General features: G+C 31.4%; 2 protein-coding genes across 4 annotated transcripts in view; both read right to left on the bottom strand.

The window, feature by feature from the left end:
- LOC124456785 (protein mesh-like) overlaps window positions 1–17,487 on the bottom strand; it is a 41,583-nt gene that overhangs the window by 22,692 nt on the left and 1,404 nt on the right. Inside the window, exons 2-13 of one of the 3 annotated variants that reach the window (XM_047007126.1) lie at window positions 15,408–15,695; window positions 14,918–15,028; window positions 14,117–14,282; window positions 13,672–13,920; window positions 12,463–12,700; window positions 11,781–11,938; window positions 11,500–11,641; window positions 9,897–10,126; window positions 9,334–9,548; window positions 8,875–9,088; window positions 8,508–8,631; window positions 7,131–7,382 (exon numbers count right to left, since the gene is read on the bottom strand). In XM_047007126.1, the coding sequence (XP_046863082.1) occupies window positions 8,549–8,631; window positions 8,875–9,088; window positions 9,334–9,548; window positions 9,897–10,126; window positions 11,500–11,641; window positions 11,781–11,938; window positions 12,463–12,700; window positions 13,672–13,920; window positions 14,117–14,282; window positions 14,918–15,028; window positions 15,408–15,695 (2,094 nt within the window). In that variant the 3' untranslated portion in view covers window positions 7,131–7,382; window positions 8,508–8,548. Of the gene's footprint in view, window positions 1–7,130; window positions 7,383–8,507; window positions 8,632–8,874; window positions 9,089–9,333; window positions 9,549–9,896; window positions 10,127–11,499; window positions 11,642–11,780; window positions 11,939–12,462; window positions 12,701–13,671; window positions 13,921–14,116; window positions 14,283–14,917; window positions 15,029–15,407; window positions 15,696–17,487 lie in introns of those variants that run through there. The other 2 variants (XM_047007124.1, XM_047007125.1) reach the window with 2 other exon arrangements.
- LOC124456786 (contactin-3-like) lies at window positions 2,412–7,249 on the bottom strand. Its single transcript, XM_047007127.1, has 7 exons — window positions 7,117–7,249; window positions 6,836–6,982; window positions 5,476–5,616; window positions 4,252–4,576; window positions 3,955–4,049; window positions 3,024–3,260; window positions 2,412–2,538 (listed from the first exon to the last, which is right to left on the bottom strand). Exons 3-7 carry the CDS (start codon window positions 5,552–5,554, stop codon window positions 2,501–2,503), a joined length of 774 nt encoding a protein of 257 aa, XP_046863083.1. The 5' UTR covers window positions 5,555–5,616; window positions 6,836–6,982; window positions 7,117–7,249; the 3' UTR covers window positions 2,412–2,500.

The following is a 17,487-nucleotide window of genomic DNA, read 5'->3' as shown; positions in this document are numbered from 1 at the left end:
AAATAGCACAATTGAAAAAGGCTAACACAGCGCAAATTGCTTTATAGCTAAAAAACTGCTATCGACAAGAGGTATTTCCAAATGAACTCCAATGAACCCTTGAATTTTTTCCGTTCATTATTTCCAAATAATGAACAATGAAAAATGTTCTATATTTTCATCAAGCATTAAAATTGCATTTTTCTCTCACCGGTATGTTTTTCCACACATTTCTTTGTCCACGGCCAACAATATTGCTGGAAGATCGAATGAAGTTCTCGCGATCACTTTGAGTCGCCGTTTTATTTTGTGTTATTTTTAAAATCGACACGAGATCCTCGACGTCCTTTTGCGATAATTTAACAACATCTGTAACAGTTTCTGTTTTTTTTATAATTTCACTGACGTTACTTGCGAAACCTTCATCAAGCCTTGATACCTGGTATTAAATGGTGAATTTATAACACTCACTGTGTGTAATGTTACTGAGCTAGTTGCAAGGGAAATTGAAATATTCACCTGATCCAGGAGATCTACGACTTCTTCTGATCTACATTTCGAAATATCAACAGGACGCCATTTTGGGTTTCCAGCGACGAGTGAGCAAGACCTTGAAGCTATTCCTATGTATTAAACAAAGAAAAAGTGAAATAGACAGAGGACATTGCCAATTGTTCTAAGACAAGAAAATATTTCAGTTAAAAGCAATATTTTAGAAAAATCAAAAAAATTACCAATGTCGGAAAGCATTAACAAGTACAAATATGTATTGAATAGTTTCTAAATAGCTATAATAGGATTTTTTGACATCTATATAGCTATGAAACAAATAGTCGTTTCTTCCAAGTCATATCATGCAAACCAAATTCTATATTTCCTTTAACGGTCAAAATTATATATCTTTTTCATAAAATCGTAAATATGTCTGCATGCTTCTGTTTGTAAAGCAAATGCTTCCATGCTCGTTAACTTTTCATATAAAACAACATATGTGTTTGCTAGGTAAGCAGGGTGCACGACAAACAAAAAGTCTATATACTAATTTTGTGTACTACATGTTTTCTAAAGTGTTGTTAGTTTTCATTGAAATTGCACGATATACTAAATACAAAGCATAAAGGAAAGTGCACGAGAAAGTTTCATTTTAGTGGCAAAGAATACAACACATTCCAAAGGGTTGTGGTGTTGAACAAATTTTACACTACATTATACAAATCAATATTTCATAAAGAAAAACGAAGTGCTATTTTGTTCATTATGCCTATGTAAACAATCATATGGATTTTCTTCAAATTTTTCACCATGTAAATATTAAGCCAAGCATACGCATAAGTTCATTTCAACTATATGTGCATAAGAAAATACTATGCAACAACATGTGATATAAGCACTTTCCTTGTCTGGTGTATTTACACAATAAATTTTTAGTAAGTAGCAAAAAAATATAAACCAACAAATCGGTCGTAATTGTTCTTCACGATTTCAAAAACTTGAATTTTTTATCAAAATAAAAAATATCCGAAAAATTTTGACGCTGTTACCAGTATATATTACATCGCCAAAAAGAAGTTCAGTAATCTTTTAAGCAGAACACGAATTTTTTGCTTAAATACATGCAGTGCTCTTCAAACAAAAGTACTAATTTCGTTTCATCTTTCATAGAGCTATATATAGCAAAATCCTTTTATAAGAGTTGCTGATTAACTTAAGTAAAGGCAAGTTTAATGGTTATAGATGTTTCTGCTTTTTTATCATGCACCAACTTAAAAAATCTTTGGCATATTTAAGCATTGATACAAAGTTTACATGTTTTCGTATTTAGCTCGACAAAATACATTTTGAGTGTGTGTTCTTTAGTTTCAATCTTATTGCTTTAGATTTTTTCTCGTAAAATTCATATGCCTTCTTTGGTGGCTAGTGATTTTCTTTTAAAGTCGTAGTTATTTATATATATATACGTCCTGTGTCCCAAGTGCAGGAGTTATCATTTTAATATGGTGATAGCCGGGAAGGAACATTGTAATACACTTTGTATATATATATGAGAGTGAGCAAATTTTTCTGTCAACCCAAGACTTTTTGGGCCTATTTTGAGTAAGAAAACACTTGTCTTAAAGATATCAAAATCAAAAACAATGCCAATAAAAGTACGATATATTTAAAAATCTACTGTACTATTTACTATAAGATTCGCAGATCTGGGCAAAAGTGAAAACATATATACTACAGTGCAACGTTTAAATTTCAAAATACATTAGTAATAATTTTATAAGTGAAAATTTTTACGAAGATTATTTGATTTCAAAAATTTCCCTATGGGATTGCACTGCTTACAAAGACCATTTTCGATGTTATTTGACTTACTCTAGATCTGCTACTGGCCATCTTGCAGAAAAATCAAAATAGAATAATAACTAACCTGTCTTATTTTGGCCGCAGTCAATAACGACAGTTGATCCAACTGGAGTTTTCTTCCAAACATAACCACCAGATGATTCTTTCGAGCAGAAGTCAGTGAAACCTACGTTTTCAATGTAAAATGCAAGCTTTTACAGAAAACTGCCAGAAGTACAAAAACATTTATCAAGAAACAATGAAGGAAAGACAACGTTTAAAGTCTATAGTTTATCATAGTTTTGATAATCTTTTGTATCCTTGCGAAAGAAAATCCTCAAATTTTTAAAATCTAACGTAAAATTCACCATTTGGTAAAATATTTCATTTTGACGAAGCAAGGCTTTAGGAAGAACCCGTAAATGAGAACAATATGCATAATCAAGGACAGACTGTAGGGGTCCTTGTGTAGGTCTTAAATAGTTCTTCTCATATTTTAAAGCTCACACGTTTTACCTTGTCGACAGGAGCCTTTTATTATTGCACTATGCATGCAGGAATAAAATTAAACAAAGACATAAAGAATGACACTTTTTTTTAGCATATCTACCTGCACTATACATGGGCAAAATTACAGTTATACTAGGTAGTATATATTCTTCATTGTTAGAATGGTTGATTTGCAGTAAAACAGAGAAAAAAGGGCGTACCTTTTGACACTAAGACAACTTTTACGTTCCGACTTCGATTTTTACCATCTGAGTTTTTAGCAGTGCACCAATACTCTTCTGAAAAGCTTTTACGATCTGTTAGTTGGACGAGGTTTGTAAGATTAAGTTGTCTTCCTCGATGCATGTGAACTTTTGGATATGACTTGTTGAACCATAAAATTTTTATATTTTTCTCATCGCCTTCAAGCACATGACAAGTGAGTAACACTACGTCATCTATAGAAAAACAAAAAAATTGCAGACGACTTCATTAAATGACAAAAATATACATGAACAGAATTGGAGATTTTTTTTTATATATGAATCATATTTTATCAAAAGAATAATGCAATTACTAAAAGTAAAATTAAAAATAAAATAACTTTAATTTAATATGGCTTACATATTATTAGCAAACGATAGTTTGATAAAACATATGAACATGCCCACAAGAGAATTCTGTGTAAAATATTCAATATAGTAGCATCTCAACACGATTGGTAAGCCTACTCTATAAAAACTAACCGCAAAATACCATCCATAGATTTCAATGGTTTATGGATTAAATATGCTTTCCCCAAGTATCCATGAAAAGATAATAGAAATATGCAAAATAATGTTGGATGGGTTTAGTGCATTTTTATAGCGATGTGTAAAAACATCAGGGGCCAGTTGCAGGAATAGCGTTATCCATTGGACAGCAAATTTTTTTAAACTTTTATAAAACCTTTTAAAAAGTAAAAATATAAAATTTGAACTGAGCAATCACTGAAATGAAATATTGCTTCTAAGATTACAAAAATTCTTTGTCGTAATGAAATTATAAACACGTTTTTTCCAAGTTTGACAATTTTAACTATCCAATGGATAACGCTATCTAAGCCTCGTGCAACCGGCCCCAGAAATTCAACTCAAGTAAGCAAATACATACCTTCTTTAGTAGATATTGAATGTGGAAAAACAGACACAACTGGAGCGACTTTTACTTTAATAGAGACATTGCTGTAAATGATGTATTCAGCTTTCCTAGCAAAGTTTTGTAAAACATGAAAAGGTTTTGAAATTTGTCTACTACTCATTGTATGAATTAGATATGTGAACATTTGCTCTAATATAAACCTAGTCTGTATTACATGCTTCACTCCAATATACGCGTCATCAATCGTCGTAAAAAGATAAACGAATTCCAGTCTCAAAGAACTAAAAAAGCAATAGAAACATATCTAACCTTGCGATGCATTGGTAAAAACCGGAATCAGTTTTTAGTGTTTTGCGAACAAAAAGATTTGAGATTTTGCCATTTGTTTCAATTTTTATTCTTTCCGAGAAAGAGAGCAATTGGCTACCATTTTTCCATACAAAACTTGGTGTAGATGTACCGTTAAAACTGCACGTAATTTGTAGTAAATCTCCAGCAAATCCAGCATATTTTATGTCCATTATAAGGGAAAAACTGTCAACATCGGAGCATCTTTCTCTACAGTGACATTCATACGATCCTTCATTATCAGTACATTTGACTTTACAAGGATTAGAAAGGCATTCGTTAATATCTAAATGAAAAAAAAATTGATGAAAAACTTTGTACAGATGCATGAAATTAAAAAATATCAAGAATTTTTGCAATTGCACTTGTAAGACCCTTCATTGTCAATGCAGTTAGCACTGTTGTGGCAAGGGTTACAAAGACATTTGTTTATATCTTAAAGAAAAGAAAAGTAAATTAATAAAATTGATGCTCTTATTTTCTTTAGGTGATTTATGGTGAACATTTAATAGTTATGTTAGATACTATTTAGGCAGCCCAAACAAGCTCGACACCAAAGTTCTACAAGCATCAACCATCAAATAGCCTCTTATAATTAAAAACAAAAAATTGCATTCAAAAAGAGACAAAAATAATTCAACGTACAATGTATAATTGTGCATGATAAATATAACAGCAGTTTTTAAAAGAAATGCATGTAAACAGGAAAGGATGTCGACAAGATTTTAGAACAACACGCAAAGAGAGAAACTTTTTGTTTCGTAATAAAGCATCTTATTGGATTCAATGTCCGAAAAAGAAATTATTCTTGTTATCGCCTACAAACTAAATCATCTCTTAATTACTACCTAAACTGATTGATGTGTTTTCACATCAAAGAAGTTGAGCCACTGGATGGTCAACCCGCTTATTTAATCCTATTATATTCAAATCTTACTTACTGTAAAAATAACAGATTTTTTAATAAATAAATAATGTTACTGTTCTAAAACTTTCATATAGCAGGAATACAGACGACAGACGATCAAGACGATTATCTGGAAACCGGGCTTAAGTTGTCAGTGATAAATCCGGATTACATAATTATAATGACATATTGTGCAATAACGTATGTGTCAAGAAAATATTCTTTGCGTGATGTCTAAGCATGTATAAAACACAACTATCTTTAAAATATACACTTACCATCATCGCAAGACTTGTGTTGAATGTTTTCACCAAGATATCCACATTGGCCAGCTTCAGAGCAAGTTCGATTTCTCATTTTCGTATCTTTGTCGTTTTTCTTGAAACAAACACTCCATTCACTCCATTCTTGATAAACACCTGTATAAATTCACGAAGAAATCCCTAAGCTATTCAAACATTGAGAACCATCTCTCAAGCCAAATTGATTCCATAAAAACTTCATTTCTCATATTGCACCGCTATTTCTACTATCATATCGCTAATGTTACCAAACAAACGTATTAGTAGAGCGATATACAAAAGATGAATTTTTAAATTTTTCTAAATATTTCAAGGTTACTTTTTATGAAATCCTGAAAAAAAGTTAGTAAACAAACGTGATGAATTTCCTTTTCCTTCATGTAAGAAATTTGTGAATCATGAAGTTATTTTAATGACATATTTTAAAAAGTTCCTGAGTGTTAGTAAAATTAGATGGTTCATTAGGGTTAACTAATTTAAGCTTTATACTTAATTTGTGCCAGAATCATTTTCATTTCAAAGACATAATGTAATGGCGTGCATATAGATATTTTTGAAACATCAGTATTAAGATATAAAATAAGTATAAAGATCGTCGTTGTTTTTATTCTCTAAAATGTATAGATGAGACTACATAATTTAAATATATTTCAATCATAATTATTCAAATTAAACATCATAGGATGCTTATATTAGTAGCGCACGTATGAGTAGAGCATCAGCTGGCTTGTAAATATATTCGCATGATGAATCTGTAACAAATTCAAAATATAACCTTTCCAATAAAAAATGTCCTATTTCTTTTCTTTAGTTAATCATGAATGTTATAATCGGAGTATGCTTCATATTATAAAACAATAGTGGTTATTATTTTAGCTAAAATTATGATTTTTTCCTTTTTTTGTCGTATTGAAAAGACCGCTAGAGAACCAATTTAATAAAATGTTAATTGAGACAGCGCAAAAATTTCGTATAGTAAACAAAAAACCCCAACCAGCATACTAAATGCAAAATTGTGTCTCCTATGAAACAAATATGCAAATCACAGGCTAAAAATTGCTGTAGTATTAACGTACTTTTGAAATACCATAACTCAATGTTATTTCACAGTATTTCAAATACGAACAGGTCTACTTCATGCTCGATTGTTATATTTTTTTAATGTTATGTGTTACAATATCAATATGCATGATCTGTAGAGCTTATATAGCCAATAAATTCCGTACTCATAAGCTTCATTTCGCAATATATTAGCAGGCAATGAGGAAAAGATCAGCAATATGGAAAGTCTCAAGTATCGATTAATTCTAACAATGTACAACTTACAGCCACTTACCACAAGTTACATTTGCAATAAACCCAGGTTGGACAACACCTTGACAATTTGTGCACGTGGAATTATCACCTCCACAAACACCACAAAAGTCTGTTTTATTTTCACTGTCTTGAATACCATCACAACCAAAATAGATAGGAGCCGCGACTGAAATAAAAACTTAGCTTTGCAAAATATTGCTAACTTAAACTATGAAAAAAAGGAGGATTTAAGATATAGCTTTCGTAACAGGTTCTTGAAACGCAAGTACATATTGAATGATCAAACTTTATTCATCTCACCAACAATGGAGTCATTTTTCTTATTTGTAGTTCTTTAAAAGATTTTAAAGTTGCTTCGCCAATACTTGTCTTTCCTGTGACAGCGACATCAAATAAACATTCTTTGTTTTCACCACAAACAGACCTTGCTCGCCGCTCCAAATCATCGTCAGAAAACAATGTGTTTGACTCATCCAAAAACATTGGTGTAAATGTCTGATCAACAAAAGTGTTATAACTCTTTCCACTCGGGTACTTGAACAAAGTTTTGCTGCTGTTGACAATCCCTGTAAATATATTGTGGTCTCCTAATTCAAATTGTATTTTTTATCACAAAAGCTTTTTACGGAAACAAGTGTTGCATTTTGATTTTTTCTAGAAAGAATCATTGGTCTCCTTGTTACAAAACAGATTATTTTCTTTTCACATAAGCAAATCGAAAAAGGTTCCCTAGTTTAGCATTATTTCTCTCAATGAACTTTATTTAGGATATTTTTGGGATGCGAAAGACCGTTACAGCTAACTTACATTAGCTTTAGTCATTTGCTTAATAGTGGTGTACCTTGACATAAACTTTTGGGGGCAAATATTCATACTCTAAGCATTTCATGAAAGACATGCTCCCCTGTTTTGGGGTATGATTTTACGCTATTCTGAAAGTTATATGCCATTAGAAAACATTAATTTAATGATTACCTATAAATACAACCATTTCCAAAATCTTTGATTCGATTTAAAATAAACGAAAGCGAAAATAGCACTATATTGAAGTATATTTAATATCTTAAAGCGTATTACTTTCATCAAAGAGAACCCTAATGACGTCTACAACACGAGATATTGTCATGTAAAGTTCATTCTTATATTATTTTTACACGATTCTTACAATTCATTCTTACTTCATTCTACATCTAATGATGATCGCTCATTCATCATTTATTTATCATGACATGTGCGCAAAATAGAGAACCTTGTTTTAAATGCCTATAACTCATATATTCTGTTACGTTTGACTGACATAATCATACAGACTTCATAGCCTTTCTTGGTTCATAAGCAATTGCTATACGTTGTATAGTGAGAATATTTTCATTGACATATATGCACAACATACAAAAAAAAATTATCGAACCAAATGGTTAGAATACCACTGGTAACGATAGTACGCATTTTCTGTTGTTAGATTAAAATAGAGAAGAAAACTTGTCAAATTGTTGGGATGAAGGTTGTCATCCAAAACAAAGGTAGTCAAGTATGTGTCACCTAAATTTTCTATCCTGATTTCCCTTTTTTACAAATATATTGCCTTTGTTCTTTTAACGTGTGGAAATCCCCTCTCCCTTGTTTGCGCCACTGCTCCTTATTTTTCTATTATTTTCCTTTTTTTATTTAATAAATTTGAAAAAACTTACATTTTAAGCCGAATTCGTAATGTAAGGTTCGATCACTTGAATTAGTTTGAATGAAGCTTCCGTTTGGCAATAAAATTCTTTTCTGTACCATCGTCCCAAAAGCCAAGAAGTCCAGATGTATTTCCTGCAAACAAAAATATGAAATTGAAAATATTTTTTGTTGCAGTGCAAAATTTTCTCAAGAAAGTTTTATGTCTTTAAAATTTCTCTTTAATTTACTATTTTTCCTGTGATTGAACACAAGAAGATATGTATTATAAAAGTGAAAATCATTGTTTAGTCTTCTGTTTATATTCCAACGTAAAGAATATGCTCAAAATATTAAGAAAAAGTCTAAAGTAAAGCAACCTATCTATCTAGTAATTACCTTTAAACTTCTGTGGGATTGAAATTTGATAGTTTAAAAAATCTTCAATTGACTTTGTCTCAACTGACACTCCAGACGAGAAGTAAATACCAATTTTAGTTATATTGTGTTTAATAAGAAAAACTTCTTTGAAGTCCAGTCTCGTTTGCTCATCGAATTGAATTTTTTCTCCGTTGACATAAACAATAACTTTTAGTCTTTTGTTGAACTCAACCTTCAACAAAAAAGTTATGATAAAAAGTATTTTTGAAAAATAATAATTTAGTATCTACTCTTACATACAATTAATTCTTTTACGTAAAATACATTTATTTAAGCAAGGAAAATTTATTTATGGAAAACACATTTCGCAAATTATATGGAAGAGCTCAAATAACTCGTAACTCGTTTCAGTACTAGCACATTGAAATCAATAAAACATTGCTACAATACTCTTAAATTCTTTCGTCATATATTTACCTGTAAAGTGTCACTTGCTGCTTCCTTTATAGCAAATGCTGTGAGTGCAGTTGCTTTCGTGGTGTTGCCTTGATCATCAGGAATTGGTATCATTCTTCCTTGAAATTGTAGATCCTCACCATTGTTGATATGTAAGAGAACATATTCACCATGACCATTAAATGTATAAAATGTTCCATCAAATGTGGACAAGTGAGGATCTCCCCTGGTATCAGCTAAGGTACAAAACAATATGAGATAATTAATGCTAAAGTCCATCATTAATTTGAATGATACTGAGTTCTATTACCATCGATATACAAAATTGACACAATTAACGAACAAAATTTGTGTTTGTAGAGGTCTAAGCAAAAACTGCGTTTTGTTATATCAATTTAACAGACCAATGATTTGAATACTTATGTAGCTTTTTTCCAAAAAAAAAACAGCAAACTGTGCTTTTTTATGTATATATGAATTTTACAGACAAACCCAAGAACAATTTGCATATTTAATTAAATTAATAAATTAATTTAATTTTTGGTTCAGCCAATTTTAGACATTAATCTAAATGAAGTACTCACCAACAGGTGGTGGTACATATCCAGCACCATCATCAGAAGGCCGTTTGCTGTAGTATTGACCACAAGTTTTCAGGGAATGACAACAAGCATAAAAAGGTAACACATCTTTTCTATAATGATTCCATACACTGTTCTCAGGTGATTCCCTATCCGGTGTTCCACCACGTGGAGGTCCCACTATTAGCTTTCCTTGATCACTATAGCAACATTGTTGCTCTTTACCTGATGCACTAAAAGGTAAAAATCGGAATAATGGACACTTTGTATAATTTTTTATGAGATGTCTTTTACAATCGAGAAAGGCTGTGTGATAAGCAATACACATTGTATGCAAGAATGTAGACTGTACTAAGATACGGGAACAAATGGAGAGTTTGCATGTGAAGACAAATCATCCATGTTGGGGCAGTACATTAAACAGCCGATGATGCATAAAATTACAGAGCATAAAATTAATATAAATATTTCTTTTTAAATGGGATTTCCCCCAAGCATGGCGACTGATGCAAACACATTTTTTGCTGAGACATCATTAAAAGATGGGAAGAGCATCGCTCTGCCAATAGGCATATGAACAGTTTTAATTTTAGAGGATGAAGTCAACGATATGCTGACGTACCCTTTTTCGTTTGAGCTTTAGGGAGCTGTTCAGCTTTTAATGATTCTATAGTTTTGTACAAACGCAGCATATGAAGCAAGTTACGATATATTTATTGTTTAGCTCTACTTGAATACAGCACAAAATAAAACGCAACAAGCAAGTATAGCAGGGTCATTACACATATCAAAGAATTAAATAATAATCAGAAATATTAATTGGGGTACTTATTTAACCAAGACTATATCAGTTAGTATTAGATGTTAACCTTCATTCTAATTAACAGAGGTATAACCCACTCAGTTACAAATTGTAGTTCTCGGTTGAGCTATAGTACACAAAAAGCGAGGTATTTTTAAATTTTAGTGCAATTGATTTCATGTATTATATTTTTGGATGCTTTGACGTTCTGCATAAAATTTTTTTCTCTTGTGTTATCCACAAAAATTTCATCCTAACTTAAGCTTATATTTTAGTTTCATACTTATAACATGATGAGATAGAAAACAATGTAAAATTAAGTAAACGTTAATTATTATGTCAACGCACTCAAAGTCCTTTTCTTCGTAATTTATCTCTATCGCAACATAATCTCATAAGACATCCAATGGGAAAAATGTTCATTCATAAAACAAAAAGTGTCCAATGCCTTTTAAATACTCTGAAAAACGTTATTCTTTTCCATTTATGCTTGACAAAACATACTGCAAGTTTTATTTAAGATTCTTCAGTAATGAAAATTAAATTGCTAGCAATAACATATTGAAAAAGATAACCGTTCAATATTTTAATAATCTTATAGTTAGTATTCTTGTATTTCATAAACAATAAAAGTAAATAGGTAATATATGAAATCACTAAAAAAATTGAAAATGAAAAAACAATAAAATGAAACCATAAATAATACGAATTCTCCTGATAGAAACATTCTAACATTAAATATGAGTAAAAACGCTAACAGCCATAGGGAGAAGACGTTCATATTTAGCATTACTTAACACAAACCTGGAACTTCGTGATCGATAACAAGATGTCTTGCCAGAATGAAAGTAGTTTATCAAACGGCTTTTAACTCCAACATCTTCGACAAATTGCTCATCTACTCTTGCTTGTCGTATGCTCGTAGGGCATGCAGACAACTCTTTCACTTAATATAGAGAAAAGACAATAATTAAATTGTCACTGCTATAACCATCTGTCCTTTGTGTAAGATGTCATTACGTTCAAATCGTGTCTATTAGATTTTATTGTGTAAAATTTTATAAAGAAAATCATTTTTACTATACCATTGATTCCATCTAAAAATGAGAGATATGTTGCACATGGGTCACGTGATGAAATAAAAACAGCACTAAAAAGCGTTTTTGAATTTTTGCCAGGTGATGATGCCTTAATGTTAAGAATTGAAATTGGAGACGTAAGACTTCTTCTTTTTCGTTTGTTTCTGCAACGAAAAACTAAGTGGTCACGTACAAATACTAAACTAAAACACACTTCTCGCAAGAAAAAATGGCATCAGCTACATTTAAACATGTTTTTCTTATCAAATATTAGTTTGAAGCAGAAAAAAAAGATAAATTATGCAAAATTTTGGTTATTTTAATTTTCTTTGTTTGTACTGCTCTATCATTGTCATGCTATCACTAAATTAAATCGTTCTCTTGCTCAGCAGGTAATGTTAATAACAAATTTGGCAAGTAAAGAAAAGACTTTACAGATTCCTGCACAATTAATAAGAGAAGATAATTAGGCTGCGTTTTACAAGCCTCTTTTTTCCCCACTTCTTTTTTTCTAATCCAAAAACACCGCAAATATTTTCTTATAACAATTGCTAATTTACTGAAATGTTGGGGGACATTTGTAGACCCCCCAATAGCTAAAAAACAAGGGTCAATAAAAATCAAAGTGTTGCAACCATTGATTTTAAGGCATAATTCATTGCAAAACGCCTAAAAAAATGATGTTTACCTTGAGTTCTTTAAGATACTACCATAACTGAAATCAAGTTCATAGCGTCCAGAATTAGGAACATCGTGAAAAGTGACTAAATCGTTCAGTTTCTGGAGAAAAAATCCATTTTGGATTGTGATGTTCACATGTGAAGAGTTTATTTCGTTTTTATTCCACGTCAAAACTGTTCTGGTGGAATCTGCCCACTTTTCCACTTCCAATCCTTGAACGTCTGGTGGATTTCTTCCTAATGGTACTATATGAACGTATGCTTTACGTCACACAAGAATTTACGTTACTCTTTTTCACGAGCAATGATGCTAAGTTTAGGTATGATGGACTAAAAAATACGGTGTTTTGCGGTGAATATTTTTAACAGCAAGAATGCAATAATAAAGTAAATGGTTTCAACCAAAGAGCATCAGCTACATGCTAGTAAATGTAGATCATCCACATTAGTAGATAAGGTGTTAATATTTAGCAACGTTTTGAAACATTAGTGGGAGTCATCTTCCGAATAAAATAAGGACGTAAAATGTTTGCGATAATTGTTTTCTTCCAGTGGGCAATTGACGTCGGATTGACCTTCGAAATTGCGTCGAAAATAGCGACCTTCAGAAAGACGTGGTTGCCTCCACTTAATTTTAACGTTGAAAAAACGTCATTTTTCGACGCCAATTTTAAATTTGTAACTTCGGAATATACGTTGAATACTCGTTGAAAAACGGCGACTCATACCTTGCCATGTTTTTGACTCAAAAGAAAATTCCCATAGTTCGTTGGTTAGCATTTTGTTTTTGCCACTATAAAATTATAATTTTAGATGCTCTATATCGCAACGAACAACTGTAGTAACTGATTATAAACGATCCGTGTCGAGTGATAATCAAGATGAAGTAGCATAATCTTCATAGTTTTTATTATCTATTTTTATTAAGGCGCTATTGAAGAAGCTAACATTCGAGTAAGCCATATATTAATTGATTGTGTACACCGAGAAGACGATTTCATGGGAAAGTTGTCCCCTCTAGGCAAGTTGACCTACTTGGCTGAGTTGAGTCGTTTTGCAAGTGTGTCATATATAATATTGATGGTAATTAATTTGATTTCAAGTTTTTTGCTTCTTACAACTTATCTGAGCAATTTGTGATAAATGCTCTTGTTTACGTCCATGCACTCTATTAAACATATTCTTACTTAATAGATACTTCCATAACAAACACTTACTTGATCGGAAGCTGCCATTAAAATTGTAGGTAGCACCACCATCCAAAGACAGCTCAAATAAAATACGGCCACTCACATAGAGTGGAGGGGTGATGCAAGAAGTTTGTTCTGGACTAATGTATTTTGCTTTTGAAGTTAATTTCCCCATAAAGCGACAAATGATAGTATATCCAGGCTTATAACAGGGTCCACCAACATAAACTTCTGTTCCACCTAACTCAATCCCCGATCTAGGTGAAATCACCAAATCTATAAATGTAATTAATAATTAAAGTACCCATATACACATTTTGTAAAATAAATAAAATTTACAAGTATAATAGATCATCTGCATACAACAATCTCACTATAATTTTCTTGTTTAAAAAGTGTGAACTTTTTACTTAACACATTTGATAAACCAAAGTCAGTCACTATAATACCGCAATATTATGGTAGATCATACATCCACTTTCCTTGCACTCTTCGTTTTTCACTGTTTCTCCATCGACTTTAAAAAACCATACTCCAGGCTTCTGTTTGTTAGATGTTGAAGTAATGTTGACTATCTCAGGAGTACGAGAATTTGGAATGTTTAAAAAGTTTTTACCATCACCTGCGTTGAAACCAGCCTGAAATAAATACTAATTCATGAATATAACTTTTTAATTTATATAAGTAATTATAACCAAATTTACGAAGTTGTTTTTTTTAATCATTTCTCAATTAAATCATTGTCTTATAGATGCTATTATCTGTTTTAACAGTTTGATGATTTTTTACGCACCATTAATCTTACGAAATGACAATGCAATTCAAATATAAAAAATTTTGCGAAAGCCATTGCTAAGTGAATTTTTAGAAATGAAGTCTTATAAAAAATGTTTGTAAACAAGATATCCATCCCTTCGCCATGTGTTGCTTCTTTACCTCTTCTGGCTCTAAATAATTCTTTAATTATATGGTAAATGATTCTAAAAACACTTAAATTATTGACAGTAGACGTAATGATTTAATTTCTTCTAAAAACTGGCATTTTTATAACGGCGTCAATAATTCCAGGACTAGTAATTGGAGATATGACGGCATCCTACAGATAACTACAATTATCTCTGAAAATGACCTCATAATTAGACATATCTAAAATTATTTGCAGTTAGTTGACGTATCACAGCTGGCATTGTTTATATAGTGAATAGCAACATGTATATTATGAAGTATTGTACATATATCCATTTTTTGAATTATACATCATTCGAATACTTACTTGTGCTGGAATTTCGTCACTCTCACTACCGTATGTCCATTTGATTTTATTGTAGTAAAATATTGAAAATGAATTAATACCGTCTGTTGCTAAAATCACTTGGAAGCTGTTCTGTAAGAAAGGAAGACGTTTCTATGTATGTAAACGGTTAAAATAATCGAAGTCATATGTCACTTCAAACAAAGACCGTCATGTTTTAGGTTCTACCATTAACTTTTATATCGTTTTGAAATAGTGAAGAAGACATATTTTGCTCTCATAGTGTAAACATAAAATCGAGCCCATTGTTAAAATGAGCACAAAAATATATTGCAAAGCATAAGCAACTTACATCTTTGATTCGTTGCCTTTTTATTAGGAATGCAAACAAGTATATGCAAAATAACTTAAACAACTTAAAATTTTTACAGATCTTGACTTAGAAAAAGTAATTACCATGAAAAAATTCTCCCCATTATGAAAGGTTTACATTCAAAAAAAAATTATTTACATTACGATCCGAAGAGCCACCATAAGGTGCAACCTTTAACCATGTAGCAATCAAGACCCACTTTGCAAAGAATCGCCTTTGACTAACTTCATATTTTCTAACTTCCGCTGAAGCTCTTTTTAGAATAGCAAGATCTTGACTTTCTCTGTAATATATATTGCCTCCTCTTCTGGTGTCGACATCTGCCCAAAAGGGTGCAATTAGACGACTATTGTTTCCCAAAGGGAATGGGTCAGGTTTGTATAGTATAAATTCTTGAAGGAATGAGATAACTCCATTGATGTTTATCTTAAAAAACAAAAATGGAATTGATAGAATCACGTAATAACACGCAAAAGTTAATATAACATTGCAAACTTTATTTATATCAGTGCTATGAAAAGGAAAATCATAGAGAGCATCGAAAAGTTAGTATGTTACAGATCTTTTCAGAAAACAAGCAAAGGAAATTTTGAAAGACAAATGTGAAAAATGTTTTACGTGTAGCTACTGTGATTGAGCAGCTTTACCGTATGTAAAGCGTAGACAGTGTTTTTAAACATAAAATCCTGTGGTTTGATATAACTTATTATAGATTTTGTGAAATTCTTTGTTTCGCTTCCATTATTTTTGTAAAGTAAGCCAATCGCCTGATATAAAGAAAGAGATGAACAAAAAGAAAACTGGAATAAAACTGCTTACGTAATCTTCGCAACGCATCAGGTGGTAATTTATCATATGAAATAACTTTAAGATGACCAGCAGGCAACGACAACACTCAAGAAAGTGAATTTAATTGCCCAAGCATTTTAACGTAAAATATTTACGTAATGTTAGTGCAATTCAAATTTAATGTTTGTACTCATGACCATGCAATTCTTTAAGAAAAATTTATACCTCATACACTCATGTGCAATATAGATGATTCCCGATCGTGTGTAATTTTTGATTGTTGGAATAGATTGCAATCATTTTTTACTTAAAGATTAGAAAAAATGAACGTTGAATTTCTATGTTAGTCAAATGCACTTCATCTCGCCAGATGAATTCACTGAAATCAACGGATGAAACTTGATATCAACAACTTTTACTAAATCTTGCCCAATAAACTGGACAAAAATTTAAGGATGTAGTAATATTTTTTAATAACTTCATACTTGAACAGTGAAAAAAAGTGGAACAAATAAAATCAAAAACAACGTGTTCTGGTTGCAACAAAAGAAAGTCAAAATGGAGGACGGAGGTAGTCGTTTTATCTCACATGCATACATACCGATTAAACTGATTTGCATAACGCACAAGTTTATATATGTGAGTTTGACAAAATCTAATATTCAGAGAAGAAATGAAAAAATCTTTTCTAGCAAAAACAAAGTCTAAAATAGCAGTTTTTGCATCATCAACAATTGTTAAATTAAGGAAAAGGCAATAGTCAGGTTTGGACACCCCAGGTTTCATGAGATATTTGTTGACCCTGTAATGAATTGACCAGAAAAAACCTATGTTGTTCCATGAAAATTGTGTGTTTTTTTTCAAAAAAGACAATACGAAAGCCGCTCCTATTGCATGCCGACCAAGACCTTTATTGTGCGCCAAGATAAAAATAAACGTTAGCGCGAAAGTAAAAAAAGTATCAGCAGTAGCATTTTGCAATTTTTTTAATAAAAATAATTTAAGCAACAATTTACACACCAGACATTCAAAAGAATTTGGACTATCCCAATACATGTAGTCAATTTTCCGTCCCTGGGTGGGTAATAGAGCATTTTCCCTCACATAAATACGTTTAAACACATCCCCATGCAACCTTGACAGTTTTAAAACGATTTCCTCTTCATGATTCCTATGAACTTTCCATTCACGAGAGCCTCTTAATCAATAAATAAAAGCCTTCGCTTAGCGTCCAAGGCAGTTCTAATCCTCTTTATCTTTTGAAAATTTACGATATTTAGCTTCATTACTTCATAATTTATGCAATCCATTTCACACCGTCTACTTTTTCTATGCTAACGCCTTATGTAAATATATTTATTTGTTATAACATCCTATTAATCATTTAATACTAACATAAATTACTCTCTGAAGATGTCTTGAGTAAAGA

This window comes from Xenia sp. Carnegie-2017, unplaced genomic scaffold, assembly GCF_021976095.1.
Source record: "Xenia sp. Carnegie-2017 unplaced genomic scaffold, XeniaSp_v1 HiC_scaffold_6, whole genome shotgun sequence".
NCBI classification, from domain to species: Eukaryota; Metazoa; Cnidaria; class Anthozoa; order Malacalcyonacea; family Xeniidae; genus Xenia; species Xenia sp. Carnegie-2017.
Note: the sequence above shows the minus strand (reverse complement) of the source record. Positions and strands in the feature narration are given on the sequence as shown.

What these genes read in the sequence shown, in the direction of transcription:
- LOC124456786 (XM_047007127.1), bottom strand. Translation starts at nt 5,554, where the DNA reads ATGAGAAATCGAACTTGCTCTGAAGCTGGCCAATGTGGATATCTTGGT. An exon ending in TTCAATATCTACTAAAGAAG is followed by an intron (nt 3,261 to 3,954) that starts GTATGTATTTGC and finishes GTTTTTCTATAG; the next exon opens with ATGACGTAGTGTTACTCACT. An exon ending in AGTTGTCTTAGTGTCAAAAG is followed by an intron (nt 2,539 to 3,023) that starts GTACGCCCTTTT and finishes TACTTCTGGCAG; the next exon opens with TTTTCTGTAAAAGCTTGCAT.